We start from the raw sequence: 15875 nt of genomic DNA on the forward strand, positions 1-15875 counted from the left end.
CAAAGTGTGAGCAACCTGAAACTTGCATCGGTAGGACGGGTTGAATGAACTTTGCTGGAGCATAGGATGCCAGCCCACCAGAACTATCCTGACTCCTTTGACTCTCGTTATTCCAGGTTCTTCAGTTCCTGGTAAGAGACAAAATGCAGGCAGGGAAAGAGGAGGAACTTTTTTTGAAGTCTAACAAACGATAAGAAAGAAACTGTACTCTATTTTGTGGCAGTTCGGATAAAGCAAGACTAACCACTATGGGGCTTTCTGAAGGCACTGGGCCAGGCTGAAGCTGGGTAACAAACCCGCCCTGTGCTCCTCTGCTCCTCATGTTAACACCGAACCACTTCTCAAAATGGGACACAGCTGATTCTCTTTGTATAGGCTCCCTTAACAAACTAACATCCTGTCTTGTTCATCATACGATAATGTTAGCCTAGAATCCAACATGGTACCTAGTTGACAGCAAGTGTTTCAGAAACGCTGGACAAATGAATGGTTAGAAGAGCTGGATAGGTGGGTAGGTAGATGGATGGATGAAAGGGTGGGTGGATGGACAGACAGACATGCTTCTGCAAGTACTGGGAATTAACCTGGCGGTTATGGCTGAGAACAAGAAATAAGCACCAAAATGTGGGTCTTTTTAGTCACTAATGTGAAAACTGGCGGATTTCCAAAGTGTCTGCTTGTATCACTTAAGCCCTTATGAGTCAAGACCGCTTTGCCGTTGCAAATAAGGTAGAAAGGGGTTATTCCGCATCTCGCTGCCTACTTCCAGTTTTCACTTAAAGATTTGTAAGGTCTCTTACAAATCGTGGTTGGGGGAAGCCTCAGACAGCGCACAGCTGAGAGAACACAGGCACCCGCCTATGAATGCAGACTCTTTGATAGAACCTGAGTCCTCCCACGCCAGGGAAGCCTTCCTGGAGATCGACAGATTCAACTGGCATTTTTCAAAGGCCCAAATCCGCACCTGAGAAAAGACCACGGGCCTGTGGCCCTTTGTTTTGCAAACCTATATTCTCGGGTTTCCTCACGGGGAGCCAGGACGCGGCCACAGCAAGAGCTGGGCTGGCCGTGCCCCTCCCGCCATCTCTCCTCCCCGCCTGCTTGGCCGCGGTCTCGCTGCGGGCGCTGAGTGACAGCAGGACGTGCCTGAGTGGTTTGCCTCATTAGCTCACCTCCGCAGGGAGGAGTGAAACCGTGAGGCCTTCGTGAAGACTCCTGCTGGCAACCGGACCAGACTTTGCTGTGCATTAATTCTTTTTGTACATCTGCCCAGAAACCACTCAGCGGGCATTGTTTGAGAAATAAATAAAAGAAGTCACTCAACAATGCTTATGTACAGCATAGTTTATTACATACTATATAATCAACTGCAGATGCTACCAATATATATATGTCAATATATGTGATGTATTCACATATGAATATATGTGAGATATATATATGTGTGTGTGTGTCTGTCTATATATCTCCCCACACAAACAGGAAAAAACCCAAAGCCATCCCAGAGTCCAGACAACTGCATTCTAGCCTGCTTTCCCTGGGGGCAAAGGCCAATGGGCCCAAACAAAGCCAATTTCACCCCTCCTAAGAGAGGCCCTGATGGAGGTGGAGGAGTCTGGCTCCAAGAAATCCATTAGTGCATGAGATTCCTATTAGGTGTGTGGTTTTGACGAAATGCTGGAAAGGAGCACCACAGCTTTCCAAAGGTGAGCATCCTCATCTCAGTCAATGCCACGGGACCACGCTCTTCAGGCCTATAGCCGATGAGCTCAGACGTGGCCCAGAGCTAACGACGTGGGTTCTGCCGGTCAAAGGTCGGGTGAGAGGGCACTCTGTGGTCAGCCACAGCACCCAGCCTTCTCGAAAAGCTCACCCAGGGGTGTTTTTGGCTCTGAGGGCAGAGAACACTATGCCTCAGGTGGTGAGGGTGTTCAAGAAAGGAGGCCACTGTCTGACCCGCCCCACACACGCTCCAAGCCTAACAAACCCACAGCCAAAGCTCAGAGCCGTTCCTCAGCCTCGCCTCCCAGGGCGCTGCCCCCAAGCCAGTCTTGCCAAGACCCAACGAGAGAGCCCAACCCAGAGAAACAGCGTTTAACCTTGGCCAGGGAGCTCGGTGGAAAGTTTTTATTACTAGTCATGGCAAAAAAAAAAGAAAAGAAAAAAGAAGAAGAAATAGAAAACCACGCTTTTGAAAAGAACCTCTTTTTCGGGGCCAGCAAAGAGAGAGATGGGACGAGACAGTGGACGGAGCCCAGAAGCATCCTTCAGCGTTGGAACCACGAGTAGTGATAATGCCTGTCTCTATAGCATCGTCCAGTTTGTGATGCCCCTGAGAAGGAGAGATAAAAGACAAGTGCAGCCCAAATCTTCCACCCTGAATAAGTACCAAAAACAGCCACCCAAGTTAAGGGCATCTGGGACGCTCAGTCCAGGTGGTGAAAGCGCAGAGCTCACGGGGCCAGAGCTGAGGTTCACACTTACATGAGGACCAAGCGGACACGGACAAAGACAGCAGTGTGCTCCAGCCTCAGCAGAACCCTGCCCACCAGCTGCCACACAAATCACACCTGTGGTCACAGAGGGATGGGACACACACACACACACACACACACACACAAATGAGTCAGTGCGAACTCTGCCTCATTCCAAGAAAACTGCAAACGAAACCGCCTACTGAGTTTGCCTAAGATGTGCGCTGCAGATAAAAGGACAAGCCCACCTGTCCGCCCAGGCCTGTAAGGAGATGCAGGAGGCTGAAATAAGCAGACGGCTCCACCCTCTTCAAGCCACCTCCTGGGGCGGGGATGGGGGGCCTTCCCTGACACCCCCAGGCAGACGTGGCCACCCCTCCCGGGAGGCGGCCTCAGGATCTGCCCTCCTGCGTCACTTCTCACTCAGCTCCTGGTCTGTGCGTCCCTGTCCTTTCTCCCACAAGCCAGCACAAGCCTGAAACAGGGTCAGAGAAAGCCCCGCAGGAAAGGAACGTGGGTACGGCTGAAGAGACCCTCTGGGGTTTCAGAATCTCAGACAGATGCCTCCTTTCTGAACACCGCGGAGGGAACTGCTCCCAGGAGCCCACGCAGACCGCAGTCACGGCACACGGCGAACGCCAGCAGACCCCCGCGGCAGCCGCCTCTGTGCTGGCTGTCATCGTACACTAGCACAACCTTGGAAACTATTAGACTCTTACCACTACCCCAGGAAGCAACCGGTACCATCCCTGAGGCACAAAATGAGGTGAAAGACTCCAAGATATCAACTAACTGGCTTTTAAGACTGCCTTGCTTGCAAGTGGCAAAGCTGGGTTTCAGCCAGGAGCTCTGAGCCACCCTGAAGAGGGCCTCCTAACAGGAAGAGCCGCAAGCAAATTAACCAGAGGAACACCTATATCCTAAGCTAGGGGGTTTTCTGATGGTGGTGCGTGCAAAACAGGAGCTGGAAATGGAGAAAATTTGGAAAGGAGGAGGTCCATCCGGCCACAAAGAGACGGTTAGTCTACATCTCACACTGTCTGACTGAAGAAAAGTGGAAGTATTAGTTCTCAGTTCTCTCCAGCTCTGTGACTGTCACGCTCCTCTGTCCATGGAAATCTCCAGGCAAGAATACTGCAGTGGGTAGCCTTCTCCAGGGGATCATTTCAACTCACGGATAGAACCCAGGTCTCCTGCATTGCAGGCAGATTCTTTACCGTCTGAGCCATTTGAACCAGTCAAATGGCTGTTTACCATCTAAACCAGTCCATTGTTTCATGTCCAGTTGTTCTAACTGTTGCTTCCTGACCCGCACACAGGTTTCTCAAGAGATAGGTAAGGTGGTCTGGTAATCTCATCACTTGAAGAATTTTCCACAGTTTGTTGTTATCCACACAGTCAAAGGATTTAGCACAGTTAATGAAGCAGAAGTAGATGTTTTTCTGGAATTCCCTTGCTTTCTCTATGATCCTTCAGCTGTCAGCAATTTGATCTCTGATTCCTCTACCTTTCCTAAATATAGCTTGTATATCTGGAAATTCTCAGTTTACATACTGTTGAAGCCTAGCTCGAAGGATTTTGGGCAGTACCTTGCTAGCATGTGAAATGACTGCAATTATTCTGTAGTTTAAACATTCTTTGGCATTGTCCTTCTTTCGGATTGGAATGAAAACTGACCTTTTCCAGTCCTTTGGCCACAGCTGAGTTTTCCAAATTTGCTGGCATATTGAATATAGCACTCCAACAGCATCATCTTTTAGGATTTGAAATAGCTCAGCTGGAATTCCATCACTTCCACTAGCTTTGTTCATAGTGATGCCTCCTAAGGCCCACCTGACCTCACATTCTAAGGTGTCTGTCTCTAGGTGAGTGACCACACCACTGAGGTTATCCAGGTTATTAAAACCTTTTTTGTATAGTTCTTCTGTGTATTCCTGCCACCTCTTCTTAATCTCTTCTGCTTGTATTAGGTTTTTACCGTTTCTGTCCTTTATCGTGGACAGTTTTGCATGAAATGTTCTCTTCCTATCTCCAATTTCTTGGAAGAGATCTCTAGTCTTTCCCATTCTATTGTTTTCCTCTATTTCTTTGTTGCACTGTTAACTGAAGAAGCCCTTCTATCTCTCCTTGCTATTCTCTGAAAATCTGCATTCAGTAGAATATCTTTCCCTTTCTCCCTTGCTTTTGCTTTTCTTAGTTCCTCAGCTATTTGTAAAGCCTCCTCAGACAATCACTCAGGCTTCTTACATTTCTTTTTTCTGGGGATGGTTTTGGTCACCCTCTGTTGTCCAATGTTATGAACCTCAGTCTATAGTTCTTCAGGCACCTGTCTGCCAGATCTAATCCTTTGAATCTAATCATCATCTCCACTGTATGATCAAAAGGGATTTGATTTAGGTCATACCTGAATTGCCTATTGGTTTTCCCTAATTTCTTCAACTTAAGCCTGAATTTGGCAATAAGGAGGTCATGATCTAAGCCACAGTCAGTTCCAGGCCTTGTTTTTGCTGACTGTATAGAGCTTTTCCATCTTCAGCTGCAAAGAACATAATCAATCTGATTTCAGTTCTGACCATCTGGTGATGTCCATGTGTAGAGGTCATCTCTTGGGTTGCTGGAAATGGGTGTTTGCTATGACCAGAATGTTCTCTTTGACAAAACTCTGTTAGCCTTTGCCCTGCTTCATTTTGTACTCCAAGGCCAAACTCCTGGTATCTCTGAGTTTCTACTTCTGCATTCCAACCCCCTGTGGTGAAAAGAACACCTTTCTTGGAGTCAGTTCTAGAAGGTGTTGTCTTCATAGAACCAGTCAACCTCAGTTTGTCTGGCATCAGTGGTTGGGGCACAGACTTGGATTACTATGACACTGAATGATTCGTCTTTGTTGCTACATCTAGTGTTATTTCATTCTTTTTATGGCTGAGTACTATTCCATTGTTGGAGAAGGAAGTGGCAACCCACTCCAGTATTCTTGCCTGGAGAATTCAATGGACAGAGGAGCCATGGGATTGCAAAGTGTCGGACACGACTGAGCGACTAACATGATGTTCCATTTCCACATCTATATCCATCCATCTGTCAGTGGACATTAAGGTTTCTTCCATGTCTTCGTTATTGTGAATAGAGAGAAGGAGAAAAATTTTATTTTTTAAAAGGAGAAAAATATTATTATTTCATTAATCTTACTTTATAGAAAATAATGAATTAAGATTCAGTGGTGAAAAGCCTTTCCACGGTCAGAAAGCTAATGAGTGAGCAAGTCCAGGAACTAATCCATCATCCAGGACTCTTCCACTCCACAACAGCTGGCCCTTTCCCACGGCAGCAGTAATGATAACTGCTTCATTTCACAGATTCTCCCCAAAATGTTCATCTTCCCCCAACAGGGAAAGAAAATACAGATAATGAGCTATTCATTTTACAGATGGGAAAGCTGAGACCTAGGGGTAGTAAATCATCCACACATGGGCAGAGAAGCTTTGTGTTAGAAATAAAAGTATTAAATTTCTAGAAAGGTTGATGTCATAAGAAAACACCAAACCAACTTATGGAAGAAAAGAAACCCATTAATGAAGGTTGAGGTAGGTATATTCATTATCAGTTTAGGAATGAAAAATCATGTATTCTTTATTATTAGGTTTGCTTGGAAGGTCCTTTAAAATTAGATGAAGGTGGTCAAAATGTACAAACTTTCAATTATTAGAAAAGTAAGTACTAGTGTACACCATGACAACTGTGGCTACTGTGATACGGTATACTTGAAAGTTGCTAAGCAAGGAGATCCTAAAAGTTCTCATCACAGGAAAAAACATTCCTTCTTCTCTTTTTTTTGTACCTATATGATGGGTGTTAACTAAGCTTATTGTGATAATCTTCACAACATATGTATGTTAAGTCATTATGTTATATCTATCCAACATTAACAATTTATCACATCTTTATCTTTTATGTTTTGATTTTATTTTTTTATCTGGTAATTTCTCTTACTGACCAGTAACAAATCTTTCTCAGATTTTCCAGGCTTCAGAGGCCAATATTCATGCCCCCTGATTTCCTAGCTCAGGGTTCCTTCTTGACAAACAGTAAAGGAGAAAGAAGCTGAAATGGAAATGATGCACATAACCATACCTTCCTCGAAAGCAGGTTGGCGACTTGAGACACGCTCATGTGGCCAAGGAACAGCCACACCAGCCGCTCCTTCCCCCACTCCATCCAGAAGCTCCACTCAAAGTCGGTTGGGTCCTAAACAGGCCAAAACAGCAGTTTATCAGAGAGATCTTAGTACATATTTGAGGCAGAACACAAACTCCAATTAATAAAACAACTGCAAGAAAAGGCCGATGTGAGTTCAAAAGCTATAAAACGGCATTGACACAACATTTCCAGTCTTTACCCCATCACACAGACACATGCAGACACACACACAGACAGACAGACAGACAGACACACACACACACACACCCCATCTACCATACACTTCCCTCCAGCTTGGCTAGTCTCAAAGGCCTTTGTTAAACCTGATCCCCTGCCCCCATCCCAGGACCCTCTGTGGGACAGAAACTATTATTAACCCTATGTTATAAAAGATGTAGCAGAGACTTAAAGAATTCCCTTTATTTCCTCAGTGTCACGCGGATAGGACAAATAATTACTGAGGTTATCTCAGTTTGGTCACTTAGCTGCTTTTACCAACAAGAGAAATGTACACTGGATACTAATAAAATTGTATAAGATCAGTCATGTTAAATCTTGCTGTCATTTACAGGCAGGAGGATAATTTGATAAAGAAATTAACCCATTCCCTACAAGAGTATATGAGGAAAGAATGAAAGATACCCTTCTCTTCCCCTCGGGAAGTTCTGGGTCCACCAGCATCCTATGTCTGTACTCATTCTAGGCTCTGTCTTCCCAGCTCCCCGGCAGGGGCAAGTGAAAACCTCTGGTGAGAGTGGACTCGTGGACACCTGGGCACTCATAACAAAGAGCCTTGGCCTCAGGAGCCCCAGGAAGATCGCAGCAGCCAAGCTGAGCATGGGGGGAGAAAACACTAACTGGCCACTCTCAAACGAGCGGTGCTGGCTTGGCCCACGAGCAGGATGGAATGAGGACTGGAAGCCCTCAGAAATTCTAGCCAGCTGGATCGGTGGGGAAGGAATCCGCCACTGATCATTGATCCGCTGATATTAGACACCTCCCTAGGTGTGGAACTTTAGGCCAATTCTTTTTTTGTCAAGCCAGGGGGTGAGTGGCATCTCAGTTCCCTGACCAGGGATAGAACCAGTGCCCTCTACAGCAGAAGTACAGAGTCTTAACTGACGGAGAAAACAGACAGAACAGGCTCCATCTTGAAAGCAGGACTTCATCTTGGGCTGGACTGTGGACTTTGAGCTATATGCCCAATATCTATGGAAATGACAATCCAACTGGAAAACCAGATCCCCTGGATGGAAGAGCCCCAGGGTTCGTACCTAGACTCTCCATTGCCTAAAAGAATATCCTAATTATCTATGTAACTGAATAGAATCATAAATTCTATTATGCTTATTGGGGTATGACCACAGGCCTATTGATAACTGTCCACTGTTAACTACCTAGACTTCAGTTCAGTTCAGTCGCTCAGTCGTGTCCAACTCTTTGTGACCCCATGAATCGCAGCATGCCAGGCCTCCCTGTCCATCACCAACTCTTGAAGTTTACTCAAACCCATGTCCATCGAGTCAGTGATGCCATCCAGCCATCTCATCCTCTGCCGTCCCCTTCTCCTCCTGCCGCCAATCCCTCCCAGCATCAGGGTCTTTTCCAATGAGTCAACTCTTCACATGAGCTGGCCAAAATATTGGAGTTTCAGCTTCAGCATCAGTCCTTCCAATGAACACCCAGGACTGATCTCCTTTAGGATGGACTGGTTGGATTTCCTTGCAGTCCAAGGGACTCTCAAGGCTTAAGGCATACGAATCACAGGTTAACTTTGATTGTATCTTTCTTTTCCTTTGTTTAGACTAGTTTCAGAGAATTTGGGGAGGTGGGTTTGAGCACGTACACTTAGGGTATATAAGGATTTCACAAAAACTGGTCGGGGTCCTTGGCTAAGAGGAGACTCTGCCTTGGGCCCGCCGGTGTAATAAATTGCACTCCACTATCTGCACTGTCCTTGAGTGACTTTGTTTCCCGGAACGCGTGGCTACAACATAACCACTGGACAACCAAGGAAGTCCCGGAACCAAATTTTTAATTGGATTTAGAGGAAAACAGGATTTTTGTTTGTTTTCTTTCCCGCACTTGAGGACTGAGGGGCAATTGCATACAAGTTACATACATTACAAAACTTTTTTCAGAAGGTAAAGCACAGATTAAAGTGATCTCGATTCATATCAGACTATGGATGCAGAGGTAGCAGATATACAGTCAAACTGCCGATTCCGCTTGGGTTTGGATCCCACATCCACCCACACAGTGGCTGTGATGACCTTGAGCAAGACACTTCACCTGTCTGCCTGTCTATATACCTATCAGGACTGATATTCTAGGGACCTCTGAGGTTTAAGTGAAAGTACGTGCATATCGAAAATTTAAAACAATACCTGGCACTCTGTAGTCACTAAAAATTTTGTTACTTGCAGCTAACTGGTGGTCCCATGTGCTTTCCATCCCACATTAACCTCCGAACATCATATCACACTTTTACGTTCTGCCTCTCGTTTTTAAAAAAAAAAAGTTTTCTTCTATTTTCCAAATAAAGACAAGAGTACTGTGTGTCTGAAACATGTGTTCCCCACACCCAAGATCCTGATCCACACACAACCTGTTCATAGAGCCCCGAGAGGGTAACAGGCAGGAAGGCCAGGGGTCTCCAGGGTCAGACAGTTTTTATCTCTCTCTTAAGTGGCAGGAGAAAGCAAACTACAAGGGTTAGATTTTTTTCCCCTTCTCCATACAAATTTAAAAAGAGGTTTCTTTTAAAATTCTGGGTTGCCATGACGACACCCGGTTCCACCTGCACTTAACTCTCAAACTCTGAGCTAACCAACGCATTTTTCTTATGGAAACGCTTGTCTTGAGCTATGTTAGTTAACACTACCCTAGACTCTTGTCTTCAAGTCAGCTCTGCCTAAGACTCAGAACCAACTTGATAAACCAGTATGCTTTACTCACGCAAATATTCTTTTCAGCTATGTTAATGAGGCTGTATTTGCTTGGAAACGTGCCTTTCTTCAAGGTTCAAGTCAATCATTTTATGGCCCGGGACAGCTCACCTCGGGCCAGTGCTATCTCAAAACCCATGTTGTGGGTGAAGGACCTGATGCGAGTCTCTGAGTTTTGAGACATTTCCTTTCTCTAATTAGCAGACTGCTGCTTCTGCTAGTAGCTATATGATATCCGGCTAAAGACTAGCTGGGGGGCACTCTTTCTGCCCCCTTCTCATGTCTATGTCACAAGTTTTCTCTATATCTTTTATATTTTAATAAAACTTTATTACACAAAAGCTCTGAGCTATCAAGCCTCATCACGGGCCCCAGACTGAATTCTTCTCCTCCGGAGGCCGAGAATCCCAGCGTCTTTCACAGCTCAGCAACAACCTTTAGGCCCGCATCCAGTGAAAATCATAGATTCGGTCCAATTCCTTCCATTTAAAGACTGACTGCATCAGGGCCTGGGAGGCCCACACTGCCCACCCAGGCAGCGCAGAGCAAAGAACTCAAAGCCTTAGCCCGACTTCACCCCTGGTCCACAGCTCACTGCCTCATCTCAAAAATGTCAAATTGGGGGAGAGTCAATCAACTGATTAAAGGCACAAAGGTCATGTGATGAGGCCTTGCTAGCAACATGCCCCTTTGTAACAGGGATGCAGGGGAAAAGACACTAAAAACCAAATGTATACATATAGCTGAGTCACTGTGCTGGGCAGTAGAAACGAACACAACATTGTACAGTTACTCTACCCTAATAAAAATTAATTTTAAAAACATTAAGATTATTTTTTAGAAAGTAAACCAAAAAAAAAAATCTTTATGCTTCATCCTAAGGCCCAGGACTACTGAAAACATTGTGCTGGTAAAATCCCATCAATAAAATGACACAGTCTTTCATCACTAGTTATTTCAGAAAATAGCCATTTAAAGGAAATAAAAATGTTTCTCTTACATCTATTTAAAATATATTTACCTAAAGGAAATAACCAGACAGAAAAGCCAAGTTAATGAACAGAACATGATGACCAATAAGTAGCAGTTAATGATTCAGGTTAAGAAAAATCTGACTCACTTGACTCCATAAGCAAAGTCTTACACACCTGGGCTCAATCACTAATTTAAGGTAAATCTTAAAGTGTCCAATCAGGAACAATTTTTTCATATTCTGTTCCTTCCCCATTTCCTATCTCGATCCCACAGTTCTTAGTCAATTAGAAACCTTTTCTTAGGACTTCCCTGGCGGTCCAGTGGTTAAGACCCCACACTTCCAAAGCAGGGGGCAGAGGTTCACTCCCTGGCCAGAGAACTAAGATCCCACATGCTGTGTGGCCAAAAAATAAAATAAAAACTAAAAATAAGAAGAAGAAGAAACCTCTTCTTCAGTTCTATAAGGGAGTCAGATATAAACCAGGGATAAATTCCAGCCAGACAGAACCATTAAGGCCCCTCCGTGGAGAAAGGGGAGCCTGAACTCTAAGATCTACATCCAGTATTCAACATTAGTGCTTCCAAAACCTCAGTGGCTATACAAACCACCTACAGCTGTTGCTAAAATGTGGATTATGATCCAGGAAGTCCGAGATGGGGCCTGGGATTCTGTGGTACAAGCTCTCAGGTGACGCCACGCTGCTGGTCCAGGGACCACATTTCCAGTAGCAGAGATCGACATCATCAATCTAAGATTCCCTACGGTGTTTATAAACACCAGCCCAGAGAAACCTTAACAGCTCACCCCAGGCCACGCCATTCCCAGGCAAGGGCATGCCTGAGTTGACCACCTACTATTCACAAACAGAGCAAGCACGTCCTGCTCACCAAGGAAAGCACCTAGGTTCGAGCATTTAACCCACTGGGTGGGTTCAGCGCGGTTACTCATTCTGAGGCTTCCATCTGCAACAAGGCAGGAACCAAGAAGTCTAAGCACAACGACGTGATGATTCTGCGTCTCTTCAATAGTGACTATAACCTCCCGGTGAAACACTGTTTCACCCAACAAGGAAAAGGATCTGGGCCCCTCTTCCGACAGAGAGCAGAGTTCCACAGTAGGTAGTGTGGGGAAATAGGAATTCCTCAGCCTTGAGGAGGTCACGGTACCAACACTAACTCTCCACACTCTGAAAACCACTGCAAAGCAGGACAGGTACCGGTGGTGTCATCCATCTACATATCCTAGAGATACAACTGAGACCTCCCTCTCATGCAAATCACTAATTAACATTCTGGGTATCGCTTAACGTAGTTTCTTGTTTCTTTTCTCATCCATGTTACAGATGAGTCAACTGGTGGTCAGAGCAGGCAAATTATTTGCCCACAACTGGGGGCGGGGGGGGGGCAGGGCTGGGTTTCAAACCCAGTCCTTTCCCAAGATGCGTCTCTACTTGTGCTAAGCCCTCCATCTGGATTCCTCTGCCACACCCAGACACACACACACACCCCACCATCTGACCAAACTATTCCCAACACCAGGGTCACCTCCTTAATGCCCCATAACCACAGACACATCAGCTCAGGTGTGAAGCTTCCTCTGCCCTCACAGGTGGACCTCACTGTATCCCCTTCTCTGTCATCCACACCTCAATCCCAGCACATTTATTCAAGCCCTCTTTATTCTAGCTATTTCATGTATTTTCTCTCTAGAGGGGAAAAAAAATGGTAAGCTCCTGAGAGCAAGAACCTTGACTTAAGCACAAATGTGTATCATGAATGCCGAATACTCACTGAGCCTTTGCAACCGTGGGGGCGTGAAACCACGTGACCTAAGTTCTCAACACATTTCTCCCCCTCTGTAGACTTGGATGAGTCACATTTAAATTACCTGGTCCTGAGCCTTCCTGTGGGTAAACTGTAGGGCAGAATGAGCAGATGTCTCAGATGGCTTTCAGAGAGCAGAAAAAAGCAGCTATTTTCCAGGCTACAGGAAAGAAATACTAAGAAAACAGCTCATGACACACCTACAGACAGCATCCTGAATGAGTGCCCATCATTGGGGGAGGGAGGTGATTCCCCCTCACATGCCCATGGGACCAATCTAGGCCTCCAACTTCCACGTCCACACTGCCAGCCTGCCCTGTTCCAGAAAGTTCCCACTCGTCCAGCCTCTTCTCCAGATTGGGAAGAAGCCACTATAGCATACAGACTAACTGTGCTGTATGATTCTGCCTACAGCAACGCAAGAAAAGGAAAACTATCCTCAGGGAAGTTAAATATCATGCCCAAGGTCCCACAGCTAATATACGACAGAGCCCGACTTTAAAGATCCAAGTCCTCAGGCTGCAAAACCTGTGTTTCATGTGGTCAAGTAAATATAACATAAAGTTTACCATCTTAACCATTGTTAAGTGTACAGTTCAGTGGCCTTAAGAACATTCGCATTACTATACAACCATCACCACCATCCATCTCCAGAACTCCTTTTGTCTTGAAAACTGGAACTCTGCACCCATTAAATAATAACTCCCCATTCCTCCTGACCCTGGCCCTTGACCACTACTATCCTACTTTCTGTCTCTATGGATTTGACTACCCTAGGCAGTTCGTATAAGTGGAATCATACTGTATTTGACCTTTTGTGTCTGGCTTGTTCCACTTGCATAATGTCCTCAAGGTTCATCCATGTTGTAGCTTACTGCAGAATTCCCCTCCCTTCCGAGGCTGAGTAATTCTCCACCATCGCATGGGCACGCCACATCTTGTTTATCCATTCACCTGTCAATGGACATTTGGGTTGCTTCTACCTCTTGGCTGTTACGGATAATGAACATGGGTGTGCTAAATGTTTACTTTTTAATGTTTTGAATTTTCAGTGATTCCCTAATGTTGCCAAGTGACATGTGTAACTTGTATCTGGCAGTTTAGATCACTTTCAAAATCATCTGGTAGTTCAAGCACAGCAAATTAAAAGAGAAAAATACCTGGCAAATGAAGATCTTATGCTGCCAACTCACCACTGAGCAAAGTTTTCCTTCTCCTAGCCATAAATTCTCATCAGCCCTGAAGCTTAGCAGACAACAGCACTCACTCCTGGCCCCTTAGCTGGAGTCCTGCACTGTTATCACAGGGATAGCCAAAACTCTCCTTCTGTGCTTTTTCTTGCATTCCTCAGACCACACTGAATTAACACTGGCTGAAGATAACACAATCCCATGGCCAATAAGGCCGGGCCACGGGACTGCAATGTTTAAGCACCCAGTGCCAAGGAAAGCCCCACGGCACCTACCAAGATTCCCCAAGGGAAGCTGAGAAAATCATCCCAGAGATAAATTCAGTTACTCCAAGGCCACCAGAGGTTTTTTAACCCAGATGCTCCCAGGACTTTGCCTGCTTTTCAGTAAATCACTGCTCTTGCCAGTAGCTGAAACTTTAACTCAAATATTAGAAGCTTATTTGCCAGGATTTAATCGAACTGAAACTCCGTAACTTAGGGATTCTGAAAACACCTGAGTTGGGGAGTTTGCTGTTATTGTTGTTTTAAGGTAAAATTCACATAACAGAATGAACCAGATTAAACTCAACCCTGTGGCATTTACACTCTTAATGTCATGCAACAACCACCCCTATCTAGTTCCAGAACATTTTCATCACCCCCAAAATGAAGCTCTGTGCCCATTAATCAGTCACTCCCATCCCCCTTCTTCTGCAGGCTCTGATCATCACAAATCTGCCTTCTGACTCTGTGGACTTGGCTGCGCTGGGAATATCATGTAAATGGAGCTCTGCAGTGTGTGACCTGGCTTCTTCTACCCGGCACAGAGCTGCTAAGGTCGGTCCACGTGGTAACTTGGGTGAGTGCACCATTCCTTTTCATGGCTGAATCACATCTCATTGCAGGGATATACCACACCCTGTTTAGTCATTCATTAATGGATGCTTCAGCTGTCTCCCCCTTCGTCTACGGTGAATAATGCTGAACGTGTGTGTACAAGTGTTGGTTTAAGTATCCATTTTCAATTCTTCTGGGTATATTACATACCTAGGGGTAGAACTGTTGGGATATCTCATGATTCTGTGTTTAATGTTTCCATGTTTTCCGCAGCATCTACAACAAGTTTCAAAAGGTCAAAAAATAAAAAAGTCTTCCTAAACTGACCCTCTGCCCACAGGGAGTTACTAGCATCACAGAAAACTTGGGTCTTTCAGCAAGGCTTCTTCCTGCCCTAAGCCTGCCTGCCTCCTAAGACAGACCCTTTAGAGATCTGCCGCTTGTAACATGCCAATTTCATCCTGGGGGCAAACGTCAGAAATGGCTGGAAATAAGGGGGTAAGAATCAGCCTTGGAAAATACCTTATGATACAAAGTGCCCTCTGGAAAGTTAATCCTGTCAGTCTGCAGGACTCTGCATCTGAATTTTTTTTAATTCAGTAATTCTTTCAGTTTGTCTGAACTCCTCTTCCTGTGACGATCAACGCAAAGGCCAACATGGCCATTTACTTAATGAGGACATCAGCCCTGACTGGCAGATCGACCACCGTCCAGAAACGCAATCAGGAACTGAGAGGACTTGACGGAGATCTCCCAGGTACAGCCGGTCTGGGCTCAGTGCCTACGGGAGGAGGGTTCAGGACCTCAGAATCGTGAAATTCAATTCCTCGGGCTTAGGGAAAACTGGCCGCCTAACTAAAATGCTCAGCTACTTCCGCTGACTCAACAGTTAAATCTGACGTTGATTTCTCCACTCTTTGGGGTCTTGAAGGGAGCATGGGTGGAGACGCTCACAGGGTTAACTTGAGGGGGTCAACATCACTAACGAGGAGACGGCGGACTTTAACATCCCTCTGAGTAAAGAACACCAAGAACTCGAGGGAAAGTGACGATGATGGATGGCCGCAGAGGAAGGCCTGCCTGTCTGCAGCAGGTACGACAGTCACCTCGAGTTTGCAGCTATCAAAATGCAGGGAAGGGGACCTTTCTCTCCAAGTGGTTGATGGAGCCAATGGTGTGCTGTGTGTGGCAGAGACCAGACTGCTTACGTTCAGGAGACCCAGGTTTGAGTTCCAGTTCTCTCATCTACCCTTATGTGACCTCAGGCTGGTCAGTCCTTCTTTATATGATTAGAATTTTTAAAATTTATTTTACTGAAGTATAATTGGTTTACAACGTTGAATTAATTTCTGCTGTATAGCAAAGTGACTTAGTTACACATATATATACACACACATTCTTTTCCATTATGGTTTATTGCAGGATACTGAACATAATTCCCTTCACTATGCA

The 15875-nt window shown here is 45.4% G+C and overlaps 1 protein-coding gene across 7 annotated transcripts in view; it reads right to left on the reverse strand.

The window, feature by feature from the left end:
• The window catches only part of HHAT (hedgehog acyltransferase), a 344241-nt gene that overhangs the window by 274074 nt on the left and 54292 nt on the right, over positions 1-15875 (reverse strand). For all 7 annotated transcript variants that reach the window (XM_065936274.1, XM_065936275.1, XM_065936273.1 and 4 more), the window contains exon 4: positions 6603-6716. In XM_065936274.1, the coding sequence (XP_065792346.1) occupies positions 6603-6716 (114 nt within the window). The remainder of the gene's footprint in view (positions 1-6602; positions 6717-15875) is intronic.

This window comes from Muntiacus reevesi, chromosome 5 (assembly GCF_963930625.1).
Source record: "Muntiacus reevesi chromosome 5, mMunRee1.1, whole genome shotgun sequence".
In the NCBI taxonomy this organism is placed as follows: Eukaryota; Metazoa; Chordata; class Mammalia; order Artiodactyla; family Cervidae; genus Muntiacus; species Muntiacus reevesi.